General features: G+C 45.7%; 1 protein-coding gene across 1 annotated transcript in view; it reads right to left on the bottom strand.

Moving 5' to 3' along the window:
• utrn (utrophin) overlaps nucleotides 1–19343 on the bottom strand; it is a 560528-nt gene that overhangs the window by 38787 nt on the left and 502398 nt on the right. Inside the window, 4 exon segments of the mRNA XM_038808060.1 lie at nucleotides 5662–5798; nucleotides 12365–12476; nucleotides 15487–15653; nucleotides 17293–17450. Coding sequence (XP_038663988.1) covers nucleotides 5662–5798; nucleotides 12365–12476; nucleotides 15487–15653; nucleotides 17293–17450 — 574 coding nt within the window.

The following is a 19343-nucleotide window of genomic DNA, read 5'->3' as shown; positions in this document are numbered from 1 at the left end:
TTCTTGATCTTTTTTTCGAGCAGGAAGTTTCTCCCTATTTACTCTGTCCAACACCCTCATAATTTTGAATATCTCTTTCAAATCTCTTCTCTACCTTCGTCTCTCCAAGGAGAACAGTCCCAAACCTATCCTCATAAGTGAAGTTTCACATTCCTGGAACCATTCTTGTAAACCTCTTGTGCACTCTCTCCAATGCATTCATAGCCTTCCCATAGTGTGGCACCCAGAACTGTACACACCATTCCATCTGAGGTTTAACTAGTGTTTTGTGTAAGTTGAGCATAGCACCCTTGGTCTTATGCTCTATGCCCCTATTAATAAAGCCCAGGATACCGTATGCTTTATTCACTGCTCTCTCCAACTGTTCTGCCACCTTCAATGGTCTATACATATATATATATATATATATCCAGGTCACTCTGCTCCTGTAACCCTTTAAGAATTTCACTCCTTTTTTTAATTCTGCCTCTCCAAAATATATCACCTCATACTTCTCCGTACGAACTGCATTTGCCAACTATCTGCCCACTCCACCAACTTGTCAATGTCCTTTGGAAAGTTAAACAATGTCCTCGTCACAGCAGCTACTCATAGCAGATGGTGCAGGAGATGGACACATACCTCACCTTGTTGCTTCAGATATAAACCTGAATACTTTGGAGTCTGTAGTTCGCTATAAATCTATGACTGCCCATCAAATAAATACAGCTTGTTGTATACAGGGGCCAGCACGGCGCCAGAGCGGTTCACGCCACTCCAGTCTCCTTTCGCGGCGCCAAATGGCCGGCGTGCCAACCCACGCATGCGCAGTTGGGCTAGCTCAATTCTGCACATGCGTAGTTGAGCCGCGCCATCCTGCGCATGCACGGGGAACATCTTACGCGCACCGGCCCCGACCCAACATGGGGTCGGTGCCGGCCGCGAAAGTAGGCCCGGGGGGGGGGGGGGGGGGGGGGGGGGGAAAGAGAGAGAGAGAGGCCGGCCTGCCAATTGGTGGGCCCCGATCACGGGCCAGACCCCATCAGAGCCCCCCTCCCCACCCGAGCGTTCCCGCAGAGTTCCCGTCGAGCGACCAGGGGTGAACGGCATCGGCAGGACTCTGTCGTATCGGGGCGGCCGCTCGGCCCATCCGGGCTGGAAAATCGGCGGCACCACCGATTCCAATGGCCCGCGGCTGGCGCCGCGCCAAATGTGCCCGTGCAAATGGCGCCGATTCTCCGCAGCTCGGCGAATTACGCGCCGGCGTCGTGGCGCGGTTGCGGCAATTCTCCGGCCCGGTGCGGGACTTGGAGAATCGCACCCCAAGTGTCCCTTAATTCTCATACATCTGAATGAATTACTATTATTCATAGTGGAGATGAAGCTTTGTTCAAAAGTTGTCACTGGAAAACTACTAAGGGAAGCATACTTATTAGAGAAGACTTTAAAGTGTGTTTTTGGGAGTGCAATTTGGAAACTCTCATGTGACAATCATCTGTGAGGATTCTGGGAAGACATTCACAAATATGCGCTTGGGGTTCAAAGTGGAGTTTCACCCTATGTGCTTAAAAATGACTTTGGGTTAATGAGACCATTGTAGATTAAAATGTACTTCGTAATCCAGTTAATCCTAAAAACTGCATGTAATTATTACACTAAGGGGGGGTGGGAAGAGTAAAGGTATTTTATATCCTAATCCAATTTTTCATGTTTAATAACCGTTTTTTCTTGTTGTGTAAACTAATCAGTGGACCTATGACTCTGTTCCCCCCATGCTTCATAAAGAAAATGAAAAGTTATGGTCTTTTGAACCAGGATTCCATTCTTGGACCTTCCCGTTTAGTTATAACGTCAACTGGAGCTGTAACAAAATTAAGGGCAATAAGGTGCGGGATTCTGCCGTAATTGGCGGGGTGGGCAACTCCAGCGAGACGGAGTGGCGTGAACCACTCTGGCAGCGGGCTGCCCCAAAGGTGCGGAATCCTCTGCACCTTCAGGGGCTAGGCCCGTCCCGGAGTGGTTTGCGCCCCACCGGCCGGCTGGAAAGGGGCTTGGTGCCACGCCAACCATCGGCGAAGGGCCTCAGCCGGCCGGCGCATGCGCGGGAGCGCCAGCGTGTGTTGGCGTCATCCCCGCGCATGCCCAGAGGGCTTCGTTTCTGCAGCGGCAATGGAGGACTGCTACAGCCGCCGGTGCGGAACAACAGAGTGCCCCCATGGCACAGGCCTGCCGGCGGATCGGTGGGCCCCGATCGCAGGCCAGACCACCGTGGGGCACCTCCCGGGGCCAGATCCCCCTGCGCACCCCCCCCCCCCCCCCCTCCCCAAGAACCCCGGAGGCCGCCCGCACCACCAGGTCCTGCCGGTAAGCGATCTACTTCAATTTACGCCGGCGGGCCTGGCAACAAACAGGCGGGACTTCAGCCCATCGCTGGCAGGAGAATTCGGGCAGCCCCGGGGCCCATTGAGTCGCGCTGGTCCCTGCCATTCTCTGAGGCGGGTGGCGCGATTCACGCTGGGCCGCTTTTTGGAGGGCTGGAGAATTTGGAGGAAGGCAGGGCCGGGATTCAGGCCGACCCCCGCCGATTCTCCCACCCGGCGGGGGTCGGAGAATCCAGCCCAAGGTAACCAGGAGAAGTGCAGGGTCCATTAGGAATCAAAGTGGTTATGTGTGTGTGGAGCAGAAAGATGTAGGTGAGGTATTAAATTAGTATTTTGCATCTGTGTTCAGTATGGAGAAGGACAATGTAGGTGTAGAAAACAGGGAAGGAGACAGATTTGCATTGAGAGGGAGGAGGTGTTAGCGGTTTTAGTGGGCTTAAACGTGAATAAATCCCTAGGCCCAGATGTGATGTCACCTCGGTTGCTGTGTTAGGAAAGGAATGCAGGGCTATGACGCTAATTTTAAAATCCTCCCTGGACACAGGATAGGTGCCTGGACTGGAGGACAGCTAATGTGGTACCAGTATTCAAGAAGGGAATTAGGGAAAAAAACAAGCCTGTGAGTCTAACATCAAAGGTAGGGAAATTATTAGAAAAAATCCTGAGGGACAGAATTAATCGCCATTTGGCGAGGCAAGGATTGATCAAGGATAGTTAGCATGGCTTTCTCGGGGAGGGGGAGATCATGTCTAATACATTTGAGTGAATATTTTGAGGAGGTGACTAGGTGTGCAGATGAGTTGCCAGGGAAAGGATTGGAGTTGTTTGTGGGGGAATGATGCAAGGACCGAAGATAAGATGGTATTTCATGTAGGCGACATGGGCCTCTTTTTGGGAAGACCAATTGTATTACGTGTAAATCGGGCCAGCAGCTGTGCATTGTTTGGCATTGTGTAAGTGTCCTGCCTGTTTATTTCCTTTGTTCCCATTTGTTTTGTTATTTCATTAATTTGGTCCGTGGACCAATAATCACAATGTGCCTTAAGCAGAAGACACATTTGATGCAGCTTGCTTGCCAGGACACTGTGTTCTCAGGTTTTGTTTTTGGAGACGAGAGAACGGACTGCTCGGCACCGGTGGATCTTGGGAACCGCTTTTAGAAGAGGTTGGTTTGATTAGTTAACTTAGAACCGGTGAGTTGGCCAGGGACAGTGTCCTGCCTGACAAATGTCAGTGATTGGTTCCTGGATGCTTCTGAGAGAATTGGACAGACGTGTTCAGGTCTTGGAAGTGAAAGGAACGCCGTCTGCTGCTTGCTGAAGTAGAAGAGCTGTTTTATTGTGCTGAAAACAGGAATGCCTGCTACAACCTTTGCTGTGAACCTGAAATGATGCTGAGCCTTCAGAGAAGGTAGGCAATCTTGCCAGAGAAAACCATCGCAAGCCTAGAAGGAGGAAGTACCAAAATGAAAGCCTCAACTTCAGAAAGACAGTAACTGGAAGTTATCCCAGTGCATGAAAGATCCTTATCCTCTCATTTTTATTATTTTTTTTCCCATTTCCACAACCCTGTCCCTCGCCTCTGTGTTGTTTGTGTGAGTGTGTGCGTGTGCGTGCGTCCGAATATAGAGATTGGGGGTGGTTAGAAAGGGGAGTTGGGAAAGGGGTAGTAGATGGGCAGTTACATTTTCTGCCATTTAATTGTAATACTGTACTTAATAAAAGTTTACTTGTGTTGTAAAGTTAGAAACCTGGTAAATGTTGTTTAGCGGGCTCAACCAAGGACGTCAGGTACTTTAAATAAGATCTAATTTCACCCGTGTTGTGGCTCAATGTCAAGTGGTGCTGGAATTGACTGTGCACTAGCCCAGGGTGTCATGACAAGTGAAACGAGGAAGGTGGAGGCAGCTCCTGGTAATGCACCCACCCAAGCTGCAGGATTGTCCAGAAACTCAGGAAACAAGTGCCTAATAACGGGAGGGCTAACACGGGGAGGGAGAGGTGTTAAGAGTAAGGGCAGGGAGTGGTTCTCAGCAGGACACCCTCTTTCCTGATACCATGTCCCTCGACCAGGCACTGAGTGTCTTTGAACGAGGGTCCTCCTCATGAAGTCAACAAGCAACCTGACAAGGTTTGTTTTTTGAGATTTGCACATGGTTGGTCCCCCGCCTGTCGCTGGTTGTACTCCGGCAGCGATGGGATGATGTCCTAAAATGGACATTAATTGCCCACTTAAGGGCCTCGACTGACAGCAGGGCAGTGAAGATATCCAAGAATCTTCCCACCACCAAATTAATTGGGGCAGAGGATGCCCCCACCCTTCTGCCTGATTAAGTGTCCCCATGCCACCTACTCATCACAGGAAAAGCATTAGATTCCACCCAATGTTTTCAATCTTCCCCTTATTTAGCTGGAAGGAATTCCTGCTCATCCAGTACTGGATTGTCAGACAGCCAGTCAGAAACAGAGGGGAGATGAAAGGCGGCGGTGAAGTAGACCTAGATGTCAAGATTGTACATGTGGAAACTGAAATGTTTATGGATGATGTCACTGAGGGAAGCCAGGTAGAAGGGCAATAGGAAGGGTCCAAGGGAGGTAACTGTGCAGGAATGGGAAGAGAAGCCACCAATGGAAACTCTTTGACTGTAATTAGATGAGAATGGAACCATGCAAGTGTAGTTCCGCACAACTCGACGACTGTAGAGAGGAGGATGATGTGATCAATCGTGTCAAAAGCTACAGACAGGTCGAGAATGATGAGGAGAAATCACAGTCACATAAAATGTAATTTATGGCTTTAATAAGAACAATTGCAGTGGAGTGTCGGGGGGTAAACGTGATTAGAGGGATTCAAACATGAAATTCCAAGAAAGATGGGCACAACTTTAGAAGGCAAAGTCTGGAGAGGAAAAGGAGGTTGGAGATGAGATGGCAGTTTGCAGGGGTGAAGGGTTCACAGGTTGGGCTTTTTGAGGATTGGGGTGATGATGGAAGATTTGAAGGAGAGAGGGATGGAACGAGAGGAGGAAGATAAAATAATTAAGAAAGCTGCATGCTGCTTTCAATTAACTGGCCCTTAGTAGATGCATTCCCTGGGTGAGTAATTGCAATTTTTTTGGAGTGTAGTTCAAAGTGGACCAGTGCTTCCATCTAATCCCCATTTCCTGCTGTATTGTGCAATTTGCAATATACACACAGATGATAAACTTCCTTCTCACTCTTAACTGCAGGACGAACTATGCTGCAATACTTTCCACAAACAGCAATTTATACATTTGCAAATCTCACATTATCAAACTTACATCTCAAGATTCTCGCCTTCTAGGACTGTTTGCACTGGCAAATAACCCAAGCGGGGATGTTTGGCAAAGTACTTCTTTGATCTGAACTTATTTTTCAGCACCTTGGTGAAGTCACGTACATCTTCACCTGATGTTGTCTAAAAGAACAAAAAAATTCCAATTTAGTTAAGAATTGACATGAATCAACCCATTCAACTCATTCCTTCATCAGATGCAATCTATAAAGTTGCCTTTCCTGGAGTAAATGGATGGAGAATGATAGAGTGAGCACCTCTGAGGACCAAGCCTAACATGAGCCAAACAAGCTTAATTCATAAGAGGGGACAAAATTGATAAGGAGGAAGCGTTGAATAGACTCTCGATACCGAAGGTTAACAAGGCATTGGGACCGGATGTATATCATCCATAGATATTGAAGGACGTGAGAATGGAAAATGCAGGGGTGCTCATCATAATCTTCCACTCTTCTCTGGAGAGTGCTAGCAGTCTAGCGAATTGTAAATTTCATTGTTCAAAAAAGGTGGTAAGGGTAGCCCCACCAGTTACAGGCATGTTGGTTTATCAGTGGTGGGCACGGTCAAGCTAGAGAAAATCAAATACGCCATCAGAGGATCGGAGGAAGGTTTCGACAAAACTTGTTCCAAGATCAGTTTGTAACCAACAACCAACGATTCCGGTCTTGGATGACTATGTGGAGTTTTCACTTTCTCCTGTGTCTGGGTGGGTTTCCTCCGGGTGCTCTGGTTTCCTCCCACAGTCCAAAGATAGGTTGTTTAGTGTATTGGTCATGCTAAATTGTCCACAAATGCGCAGTTTAGGTGGGGTTATGCGGCAGTGGGCTTGGGTAAGGTGCTGTATCAAGAGGGTCAGTGCAAACTTGATGGGCCGAATGGCCTCCTTCAGCACTGTAGGAATTCAATGATTCTATGAGCTATTGGCCCCACATGACCCAGAGGGCATACCTCGGGCACCTGCATGGCCCAGCTGGCAATCAACTGCCGTTTTTTCTGCAAATATTTTCCCTTTGGATACTTTATTTTCCCTGATGAGTGCAGCTCCAACACCACTCAAGGAGCCCAAGACCATCCAGGAAAAGCAGCCCACTTGATTGGCACCCCATCCACCTCCTTAAATATTCACTCCCTCCCCCTTTGATGCAGTGACAGTTGAGTGTTTCACATACAAGATGCACTGCAGCCAGTCGCCAAGTCCCCTTCAATAGTGGCTTCCAAACCCACGGTCTCTACCAACTACAAGGCCACAGGCAACAGATGCATGGGAACACTATCACCTGTAAATTCCCTACCAGACATCACACCTTCCTGATTTGAAACTATATCGCTGAGTCAAAATCCTGGAACTCCTTTCCAACAGCATTGTGGGTGTACTACACCAGATGGACTGCAGTGGTCAAGAAGGCAGCTCATCACCATCTTCTCATGGGCAATTAGGCATGAGCAACAAAAGCTGGCCTAGACAGCAATGCTCATATTCCATGAAAGATTTTTTTTTAAAGTGTCTGCATTCTTCCTGTCTTTTGTTTAAACAAAGTGTTCATTATGAGCCATGCCTACATCTTCTGCCTCACACGCAGGCTAACATCAGGGTCTTTAATCGGCCCTTTTCTTTCCATTGTTATACTCTTGCTCTTTATTTATAAAACAGCTTTGAGATTTCCTTGATTTTTTTTCCCATAAATTCAGAGTATCCAATTTTTTTTTACAATTAAGGGGCAATTTAGTGTGGCCAATTCACCCACCCTGCACATCTTTGGGTTGTGGGGGTGAAACTCACACAGACAGGGGGAGAATGTGCAAACTCCACCCAAACAGTGACCCGGAGCCAGGATCGAACCCAGGTCCTCAGCGCCGTGAAGGAGCAGTGCTAACTACTGCGCCACCAGGCTGCCCCCTGAGATTCTTTGATTTTAATTGCCAATACTTTTATAAACCCTCTTTTCGCTTTTCTACTTTTCTTTCTAATTTCACTGTTGTATTTTCTATACTCGTTTAGTAAGTGGCTAGAGTTTATAGGATGGAGTGAAGACAATAATGGATTAAGACTTCCCAATATTCAACGGAAGGAGGTATCCTCCTGAAAACTTCAATTAAATCTCCTTTCATCCTTCTTTGTTATGGGGAAAGTAGCCCCGGTATCGTATGTCTCCTCCAAACTCTAGTTTCTCATGCCAACATCATTCTGATGAATCTACTGCCTGGTTTTAGTGCCCTTTCGACAAAGGGATGGTCAAAACTGCAGACAGTACTCATTTGTGATCGAACGATATGCTGTAGTAGTTGTTATACTGATACCCTATTTATAAACCCAAAAGGATATTGGCATGATTTTTAAAAATCAAACTGCTTCAAATTTCAGATCATTATGTATTTAAATCCCTAGATCTTTCTGTTCAGTACATCATTTAGGTGCTTTACAAAGTGTATAATTAACTTCACATTTCAACAAATTAAACTGCATCTGTCCACCAATTTATTTGTCTTGCTTAAGTGATTCACAGAATCACAGAATACTACAACACAGAAGAAGCTCTTTGACCCATCGAGTCTGCACCGACACATGGAAGATACCTGACCTGCCTACCTAATCCCATTTGCCAGCACTTGGTCCATAGCCTTGAATACTATGACATGCCATGTGCTCATCCAGGTACTTTTTAAAGGATGTGACCGTCACCACCCTCTGGGTAAAAAAGTTTTTTCCTCAATTCCCCTCTAAACCTCCTAACCCTCACCTTGAAATTGCATCCCCTCGCAACTGACCCTTCAACTAAGGGGAACAGCTGTTCCCCATCCATCATGTCCATTCCTCTCATAATCTTGTACACCTCCATCAGGTCAACCCTCACTCTATCCAACCTTTCTTCATAGCTTAAATGTTCCATCCCAGACAACATCCTAGTGAATCGCCTCTGCACCCCCTCCAGTGCAATCACATCCTTCCTATAATGTGACAATCAGAAATGCACACAGTACTCCAGCTGTGGCCTCACCAAAGTTCGATACAACTCCAACATGACCTCTCTGTTTTTGTAATCTATGCGTCAATTGATGAAGGCAAGTGACCTTCGGCCTTCAGAGATCTATGGACAAACACGCCAAGATCCTTTTGTTCCTCAGAACCTCCCAGTGTCAGTTCATTCATTGAATACTTCCTTGTCATATTACTCCTTCCAAAGTGCTAATTAATTGTGTTGCCCATCGTTCTCATAATCAAATAGTCAACTGAGATCTATTGTGTAGGTCACACATAGGAAATATTGGAAATTAGCTTGTGCTGGCAATTCTCAGCACGATTTAGAAAACGCACAGACTTATGCAAAGCTGTTGCTCCTGAATCGTGCACTGTGAACTTGGATGCACAAGAAACTATGGCCGTGATTTCATCGGACGAGAGGCTAAAATCGGGAACTCTGCTGGCCGTCGATTAGTTTGCGATATAACCAACTCACTCCCGTTGGCGAGGAGAGGATCCTGTCGTGGCATGGCGAGAAACCAGTAATCATCAATTAAAGCCAATCTCCATACCATTAACTGGAGCGACCCACTATCTAACGGCATCCTGTGATCTAGCCACCTCCTCAGCAAGTGGTCATGCAGGCACTGATTATACATCTTTAAAAAAACCTGGAGAGACCCCAGGAAGGAACGGGGGGGGGGGGGGGGGGGGGGGGGGGGTGGTCTCGCTTCAGAGGTGGGACGGACTGCCGTCAATGGGGGGATCCCAGGGCGTGCGGTCTACCACGCCACCCCTTATTTGTCTGCAGCTGGAATGGGGGCAGCTCCCCAACACTGAGCGTGGCGGCCTCCGGGTGCACAGCTGGAGGCTATTACGAAAAGGGAATAAGAAATCGTAGTAATGTCAGCACTTCATAGTCCCCAAGTGGAATCCCATGGGTAGTCGTGCCATAATGCAGGAGAGAGTTACTGCCTAGCATCTCAACCAAACTGTGAAGCCTGGACACTCTGCATGAACACCGGAGGCTTGAAGATCACAGAGGCAGAAACAACGAGAGGGTGGATTTGTGGACAATGGAGGGGACCAGCACCCAGACCAGGTAACGTTACCAGTGGGTCTCCATGTACAGGGTCTGGGATGCAATGCACATGCGATGGGGGTGACAGGCGTGGGCACCACTGCTAGGCATGGGTGGGCTGGAGCTGATGCCAATTCACCTGTGCGGTCCAATGGAGGTTCTTTAGCTTCTTGCAGCATTGGGTGGCGGTTCTCCTAGTCACACTCCCCGCACCAATGGCTGCTGCCACTTCCTCCCAGGCAGCACTGGCTGCCCTGTGGCTCACCCTCCGAGCCCTTCAGGAGAACAGGGCAACCTGTCTGGACTCCAGCGCATCCAAAAGTCTGGCCAGGGCAGCAACTCCGAATCTTGGAGTTGGTCTCCTTGGTGGCATGGCTGCGTGCTCTGAGGGGTTTGCACTGCAGGATCAATTTAAGTGTTGCTCCCCCTAGGGTTGCTGGCGCCCCGGGCAAGCTGAACTTCGGCACCCTTCGGGGGGGGGGGGGGGGGGCTCCGTTCACCTGGGGGGCGGCGGAGTGACCTGGTACATGATCGGGACCCACCGATCGGCGGGCCGGTCTCTCTGTCGGCAGGCCTCCTTTCTCCCACCGGCAAGCCTGGATCCATCCGCCATGTTTGTGCGGGGCGGCCTGGGGGTGGGCGGCCACCGCGCATGCACTGGTTGGCACCGGCCCAACTGCGCATGCGCGGGACCAGAGTCTTTTACGCGGCGCCGGGTCTCTGACGCCGGTCACGTACTCCTTGATGGCGCCCCCTAGCACATGGCGTCCCGGGCGACTGCCCGAGTTGCCGGTACCTTGAGCCGGCCCTGGTTAGCAGGAAGTTGCCGGGCGCAGTTCTGGTGAATCAACTGATGGGATTTGGGATTATTTGGGGTATGAAGCCCATGGGGTTCCATTAATTATATTACGGTAGCATGGTGGTTAGCACGGCAGCATGGTGGTTAGCACAAATGCTTCACAGCTCCAGGGTCCCAGGTTCGATTCCCGGCTGGGTCACTGTCTGTGCGGAGTCTGCACGTCCTCCCCGTGTGTGCGTGGGTTTCCTCCGGGTGCTCCGGTTTCCTCCCACAGTCCAAAGATGTGCGGGCTAGGTGGATTGGCCATGCTAAATTGCCCGTAGTGTCCTAAAATGTTGGGAGTTGTTGGGTTACGGGTATAGGGTGGATACGTGGGTTTGAGTAGGGTGATCATTGCTCGGCACAACATCGAGGACCGAAGGGCCTGTTCTGTGCTGTACTGTTAAAAATAGGGCAGCATGGTAGCATGGTGGTTAGCATCAATGCTTCACAGCTCCAGGGTCCCAGGTTCGGTTCCCGGCTGGGTCACTGTCTGTGCGGAGTCTGCACGTCCTCCCCATGTGTGCGTGGGTTTCCTCCGGGTGCTCCGGTTTCCTCCCACAGTCCAAAGATGTGCAGGTTAGGTGGATTGGCCATGCTAAATTGCCCGTAGTGTCCTAAAAAGTAAGGTTAAGGGAGAGTTGTTGGGTTACGGGTATAGGGTGAATACGTGAGTTTGAGTAGGGTGATCATTGCTCGGCACAACATCGAGGGCCGAAGGGCCTGCTCTGTGCTGTACTGTTCTATGTTCTATTAGGTACCGGTGATGGCATCGCCAGGCCAGCTGTCGGGCAACTCCCGGCATTTCCCGCTCGCTGCTACACTTAGAACGAATTTGGTTAGATCGCACCCTATGTCATTAAGGGCAGACATCTACCACGAGGTTCAGTACCACCTTCAGTTGCCAGCATAGCCGTCAGTCATCCGAGGAAGAGTGTTTGAAGGCCAGGACCTCAGACCTGCCACCAAGCTCATGGTCTATACCCACCCTCCTTTATGGTTCAGGAACATGGACTATGTACAACAGATCCCTCAAAAACTTGGAGAAGTACTACCAGTGCTGCAAATCCATTCACAGTATAGACGCACCAACATCAGTGTTCTTGCTCAAGCCAACACCCCAGCATTGACCATGCTCAACAAGTCTGCTGGGCGTGCCACATCGTCCGCATGCCTGACACGAGGCTCCTGAAACAAGCACTCCAATCGGAGCTTCAACATGGGAAGCGAGCCCTAGGAGAGCAGAGGAAATGCTTCAAGGACACCCTGAAAAAGTGGAGCATCCCAATCAATCCCTGGCCCACGACCACATGAAGTGGAGGAAAAGAATCCGGGAAGAAGCTGAACACCCCGTGTTTCATCGCCAAGAACTGAAGCTTAACTGTGAAAAGTCTGTGAAAAGAGCGAGTGACAACCCGGGCACCTCACCCACCCACTTCTCCAACCACTGTCTTCCCCGACTTTGACAGAGACGGTAGGTCACGCTTCAGACTCCTCAGTCACCTGAGAACTCATTCTGGTGTGGAAGCAAGTTATCCTCAACTCTGAGGGACTGCCAAAAAAGAAGACGACGACACAAGACTACATTGGGAATGACACCAAGTTCATCTACCTCTGACTTTCAATAAGCACTGCCAGATGCCATTAGTATACATACTTATTGGCAATTTCACAGGAGTACTATGGTGTAGAAACATCTTATCCATGCATTTTAATTTTGAAAGTGGCTGCAGCTGAGTTCCCAAGTCTCTCATAGTGATTCATACATACAAATTAAAACAATTACGTAAAGTGGAATATACATTACTTACCGGAGTGCAGTACTCCACCATTGGGTATTGCAACTTGTGGCCTTTTGCTGTACGCCCTGAAAAGAAACAGCTTTGGCAGATGTCATAGTTAAAATGTTTGAGGCTACGGTACCTGGAAAGGAAGAACAAGGAGAAAAAGAAATGTCAAAAACGTTTTGTATGAAGTTCGATTCTTCAAAATTATTATTAAAGGTTTTGACTTTTTTTCTCTTCCATCTTCTATTTTAGATTAGATCCACATATCTACTGCAGGGGAAAAAAGTAAAATGGTCAAATCACATAAATTTGTATTTTGAAACACTGAAAATTGTAAGGAAGGCAAACAGATGCAAGTTGGACCACAATTTTGATATCCTGGTAAAGATTAATTTGAATAGTGGACTCCAGTGACTGTAATGTGTGAAACTGTAAAGAGGGCAACAAATGAGCAGGATAATGCATTTTGGGCTAAGAAAGAACAAAGAAAGTTCTATAGGAAGAAAAAAAAGAGAACAGAGAAATAAAATGCAATGATGCAGCCACTGCTCAAAGGATGGAGGTCATGTTCACCAAAGATGTACAAATTGAAGGGACTTGATCAATGCAGAGTGGAACTATCAGCTTATGAGTGGCTAGAAATGTATATTGAATGGAGGTATGAATTGCAGGAGACAGAACAGAAACTTGGAAATTCCTGACGTTAAGGCAAACTCCGAGAATGACCATTAGTTAAAACATCAATTGACACAGAAAGGGACAATAGTCACGAATAGGGTTTTGTTGGGAGCCCACATAATGGTAAAAATAACAGACTCTGATAAAATCTTTGGAGATGTCCAAGGAAATGTCAAACAATGCGAGAAGGAAGGTGGCGGCAAAGTGGTACTGTCGCTGCACGAGGAATCTACAGACCCAGGGTAATGCACTGGGGGCCAAGGTTCTAATCCCACCATGTCAGATAATAAAATTATGATTCAATAAAAATCTGCAATAGAAGTCTAATGATGACCATGAAACCATTGCCGATTGTCATAAAAACCCATCGAGTTCACTAATGTCCTCTATGGAAGGAAATCTGCCATCTTTACTTGATCTGGCACACACGTGACTCCGAATACACTGCAATGTGATCGACTTTTAAATGCCTTCTGAAATGGCCCAGCAAGCCACCCAGTTCACAGGAAATTAGGGATAGGCAATAAATGCAGGTCCAGCCACGGGACCCCACATGCCATGAATGAATGTTTTTAAAATCTATGGGATATTTGACAATATGAAGAACCATGATTTTTTTGTAATATAAATGCTGGGAACTGCTAACACTGTAATAACAAATAACTACAATTTGTTATTGCGAAGTATGAGAATGACTGAGGGAAGGGAGAGAAACATCGAAACATTGAATGAGTAGTTACAGCTAGTTGGCCGTGGGAACCTATATGTAGAACACAAGAGGCTATATATGTTGAAACAGGCAGCTGGCTGAACAAATGTGACAATGAATTTAGTAAGAAGTCTCACAACACCAGGTTAAAGTCCAACAGGTTTGTTTCAAACACTAGCTTTCGGAGCACTGCTCCTTCCTCAGGTGAATGAAAAGAACTGGGATTCATGTTGCATTACATTCATCCCCCACCTCTGGCCTGGGCTTGCAAAATCCTACCGACTGTCCTGGCTTGAGACAATTCACACCTCTTTAACTTGGGGTTACCCCTATCTATGGATCTGTAAAGATTTAATTACCTGCAAATGCTCGCATTCAAAGCATTGTCTTGCATCTTTAACTTTGTCTATATATATGTTTCTGGAACATACCTCTTCATTCACCTGAGGAAGGAGCAGTACTCCGAAAGCTCGTGTTTGAAACAAACCTGTTGGACTTTAACCTGGTGTTGTAAGACTTCTTACTGTGCTCACCCAGTCCAACGCCGGCATCTCCACACAATAAATTTATGCTTCGAAAGAATGTAAGTTGAGTCACCTCCCTGCCATTGCCAAAAGTGGATCTCCCCTATATGTATACTGGTAATAAACCTTGCTCGATTTACTTGCAGCTAAGGCTGAGTGTCTTTACTTTGATGCCCTTCAGCAGCATCAAAGTGTTTAAGAGCAGAAATCCGTAAGTATACAGCATGAGTGACAAGATTAACAAAGGAACTTCAATCACAGTTTAGGCCACAATTTTACAGACAATAGATAACCTGAGATAGGACAGCAGCTTTTATAAGAACAAATATCATTTGGTAGTTAAAGGGATGAGAGGAATCACCTTTCTGAGCTTTATGAGTTGAATATATGCAGATGGATGGTGAATTCAGGTTAAGAAAGATTGAAGAGATGATAAAACAAAGACATATTTGGAGGTACAGATCTTGGATTGGATTGGATTTGTTTATTGTCACGTGTACCAAGGTACAGTGAAAAGTATTTTTCTGCGAGCAGCTCAACAGATCATTAAGTACATGGGAAGAAAAGGGAATAAAAGAAAATACAAAATAGGCAATATTTGATCTTGAGGGCATTGGAAGGAAGCCAGTAGTATCAGAGGTTGATTGGCCTCAACAGATTGCAGGAATCAATATGTTTGATAATGATAAAACTGATGTTGATCGCAATGGAATACACAGTGAGGCTCTTTTCCAAGACCATCAAGTTTAGAATTATAGGTCAAAGGTTAATCAAAAAGGTGCAAGCTTGCTTAAAGAAATCCTTTCCAAAATCTGGAGTTTAATTCAGAGAAAATTATGAACAGGAAGCCTTGTCGATCATTTTGCAATGGCATGTGGAACCACTTTAACAGCATGTACATCGTCTGATTTAAGGACTGATAAAAGGCTCGTCTCTACATTTTCAATAATTAGAAAATGGAGAAGCAAACAGAAGCCCAATCACAAACTGGTTTTGATCCAGCAGGGCTGTGATCAATGGGTCTGGGAACAAAATTCCAAAATCCTGTAGTACTCACCTCTCCCAAACACGAATGAAGAGCCTTTAAATTTAATTTGTCCTAATTGCTTCCATGACCCATGAATTGGTTGGGACTTCAAATTATTTTGTTGCATTATTTACTGAATTTAGAAGTTTCTGAATTAACACGTTATCTTCCAATATTACCTAGGTCCCTGCAAAGTTGCATGTCTCACCTGAAGCCTACGATTGGGCACTCTTTGCAGATGTTGCACTTTGCCTGATGTTTTGCAGTTTCAGCAGCTGCCACACGGTGCAGAACAGGTAGCCAGACCATAGACTGAGGCTCCAGTCTCATCCACTCCACAAACTGTTTAGCATCAATCTCTGATTTGTTCTGACCCTAAGAGGCAAATGAAAGACCAGCTGTTTATTGTCTGATACCCTCATCGAGACATTAATATTAAGCTTTCTGACATGGTTTTCACTGGATTGATATAATTACAATTTTAAAATATTAACTATTTTATACAGATGTAAACCTTAGATTAGTGGTGGCACACTTGGCCTCTGGACCTAAAGGTTGTGGATCCAATCCAAAAGATGAACACAGAATCTAGAGTGCCCACTGTCAGAGGACCAGTCCTGAGGGAGTGAATCACTGCTGGAGAGGCAGTCCTGATGGAGTTCTGGACAGTTGGAAGGGCAATACTGAAGGAATGCTGTATTGTTGCAGGTGCCCCATCCGATATTAAATAATCGATCCCTTTTTCAGATGAGACATTAAAGACCCTACAATTCCTGAAAAATAGCAGTGTTCGCTCAGTGTTGATGCCAGCATTCTGCCGTCAACCAACAACATTCAGAAAAAAAACAGATTTACTGGTCAATCATTTTGTTGCAAGTTATGAGATAATGAGATAAGGGCAGCACGGTAGCACAAGTGTGGCTTCACAGTGCTAGGGTCCCAGGTTCAATTCTCCGCTGGGTCACTCTGTGTGGAGTCTGCACGTTCTCCCTGTTTCTGCGTGGGTTTCCTCTGGGTGCTCCAGTTTCCTTCCACAGTCCAAAGACGTGCAGGTTAGGTGGATTGGCCATGCTAAATTGCCCTTAATGTCCAAAAAGGTTAGGTGGGGTTATTAGGTTATGGGGATAGGGTGGAAGTGAGGGCTTAAGTGGGTTGGTGCCGACTCGATAGGCCGAATGGCCTCTTTCTGCACCGTATGTTCTAATGCTGCACATTTATTGGTTAATGCATTTGCTGAGGTATGTCAATGTACTTCAAAATGTAATTTATGCAAAGGGGTTCAAGATGTGTCTCAGAGGTGTCATAAAACACATATGTAAGTTTAAGCTACAATGAAGTAGGCAGAATTATCTGATAGTGTATGCATAATGTAGAGATGGACTGCACTTAAATAACTGTCACAAAGACAGCCGACCAGAGGTGTAGTAAATGGAGGGGTTAACTAACAATGTGATACAGGCAACAGATCAATCAGAAATCTTGTGTAGACATTTGTTGCTGAAAACTGCAGTATGGGAAAATTCCACTTAATAATTGCTCCCATATAAGTGCAACAATATTTGAATGGAGTTGTGGATTGGTGGAATATGAAAGACCAAGGAAATAAGATGAATGTGGAATGGGTCATGCAAAAAGTTGTAAGTGGCTTTACTTGCTAAAGAAAGGTTCTTCAAAAACCTTCACCCCCTTTTACAAATAGAAAAGATCTATAACTTATTTGCAATCTCGGTCAGATCTTGAGAAGCATTTTTAACAGCATCAAAGACTCTTGCCATTTAAGGTTACCAGTGTCAGCATCATACACTTCCAGGTCAGGGATTGCACAGGCAGATACACAGCAAAACTTCCTCCACGGTGCTTCAATAATTGTGCTTTGATCTCAACTTTACAAAGTGGCATTACCCCATGAACCATCCTCAGGTCAGTCTGATTGACATTAACAATTAGTGTTGGATTGAAGATGGTCTTTTGTTGTACGCCCTTGTCTTTAGAAACTGGAGTAGAGCACACTTACGTGTTGGAAGCAACTACGGACACTTGGTTCGATGTTGCTGCCTCCAAATGAAGCTATTTCCCCCAGCTGCCGAGGGATCTGGACTGCATCGTGAAGCAAAAGGCTCAGGCTTCGTTGGTCACACGAATCAGTGGATTCAGCTACTTGTTTGAAAAGATCTGAAAAATTTATCAATAAGAAAAATACTGATTTTGCTAATCTTGAGAGAGGCAGTTGAGAATTGAATGCAATGTGTTTACCTCGATTACTGTGTTTTGTAGAAGATATTAAACTATTCTCTCTCTACTGATACATAGTACAAATTCATTATTTTTTGATCCTTGATTCTACTTTTGCAATCAACTTTGAAAAAACCAGGTGTTTGTTTAGATACAATATTGTATGCTTCTCTGAGGAAGTCCTTCAACAATTTCTTTCTTGATTGTAAAGGTTCAAATTTTCTTTGTCCTCTTCATCATTGCACCTTTTGCTGATATGTGCACCCTTTCTTATGCAAGGGATATTTTTCACTTTGTTGCCACACGTGTGAAATGCTGTTGTGATTTGGAAATGGAACCTTAGGTCATGAATTAAGCTTGTTATTATGGGACAATTGTTTTCAATTAATCTTCATAATCTACCCATACCCATAAGGTAGTTTATAACAAATATAGTGAGCATCTTACTATTGTACTTTGAAGTTGGATGGTGACTGGTTTCCACTGATCCCCTACATGGTTAACTCTAGAATTCAGACCAGCACAAGGAGAATAACAAAGAAAAACATATTCACCCATTGTGCCAACAGGACCAAATTAGTAAATATTGATCAGATTATGAAGTGCACTAATCTATAGCAAACACCACAAAAACTGGTTACACATACAAATATGAACTCCCAGCACGGTAGCATTGTGGATAGCACAATTGCTTCACACCTCCAGGGTCCCAGGTTCGATTCCAGCTTGGGTCACTGTCTGTGTGGAGTCTGCACGTTCTCCCTTTGTCTGCGTGTGTTTCCTCCGGGTGCTCCGGTTTCCTCCCAGTCCAAAGATGTGCAGGTTAGGTGGACTGGCCATGATAAATTGCCCTTAGGTGTCCAAAATTGCCCTTAGTGTTGGATGGGGTTACTGGGTTATGGGGATAGGGTGGAGATGTTGACCTTGGGTAGGGTGCTCTTTCCAAGAGCCGGTGCTGACTTGATGGGCTGAATGGCCTCCTTCTGCACTATAAATTCTATGATAATCTATGATAATCAACCAGTGTTAGGTTGGTTATATAAATAGTAAATAGATATTAAACATTTCAAAAGTAATTTAAGAAGCACATCTTTAACTTCTTCAACAATATTTTTAAAATCCATTGGCACTGTTCTAAGACAAGGACAGATAGCATGTTCTGAATGATAATACTTCCTACTTAAATTAAAACTGAAGTCAAGTAAAACTTTTAAAAGGCCTTACATTGATAATGCATAATAGTACAATAGGCATTCATCTTTTAAAATTGGGTTTCTTATCTCTTTAGATAGACTGGAAAATGGGTAGAGTGTGGAGTACGGAACAGGAGAAATTCCTGCAGTGTGTGCAGGAGAATGTTCTGGAACAGTATATTTCCAGTCCTACCATGGAGCAAGCTGTGCTGGATCTGGTGCGAGGAAATGAAGCAGGGCAGGTGGAGAACGTCAGAATGGGGGAGCAGTTGGTAAATAGCAATCATAATATAATATGATTCAATATTAAGTTGCAAAAGGATAAAAATCAGTCATGGATTAAGATTCCAGACTGAAAAAGGGTAAATTTTAGAGATCTAAAAGTTGAACTGGAGCAGGTTGATTGGAAATGCATTTTGGTGGATGAAACAGTGGATGAAAACTGGGAGACTTTCAAAGGAGAGATGAATAGGGTGCAAGCTAGATACGTACCCATGAGAAACAAATATAGGGTATCTAAACTGGAGTACCCTGGATGACTAATGATATTGGTGTTAAAATAAGGAAGAAAAAAAGAGGCGTATGATGCATGCTGGAATAATAATAGCAATAGAAACCAGGAAGAGTATTTCAAATGCAG

This window comes from Scyliorhinus canicula, chromosome 1, assembly GCF_902713615.1.
Source record: "Scyliorhinus canicula chromosome 1, sScyCan1.1, whole genome shotgun sequence".
Lineage (NCBI taxonomy): Eukaryota > Metazoa > Chordata > Chondrichthyes > Carcharhiniformes > Scyliorhinidae > Scyliorhinus > Scyliorhinus canicula.
Note: the sequence above shows the minus strand (reverse complement) of the source record. Positions and strands in the feature narration are given on the sequence as shown.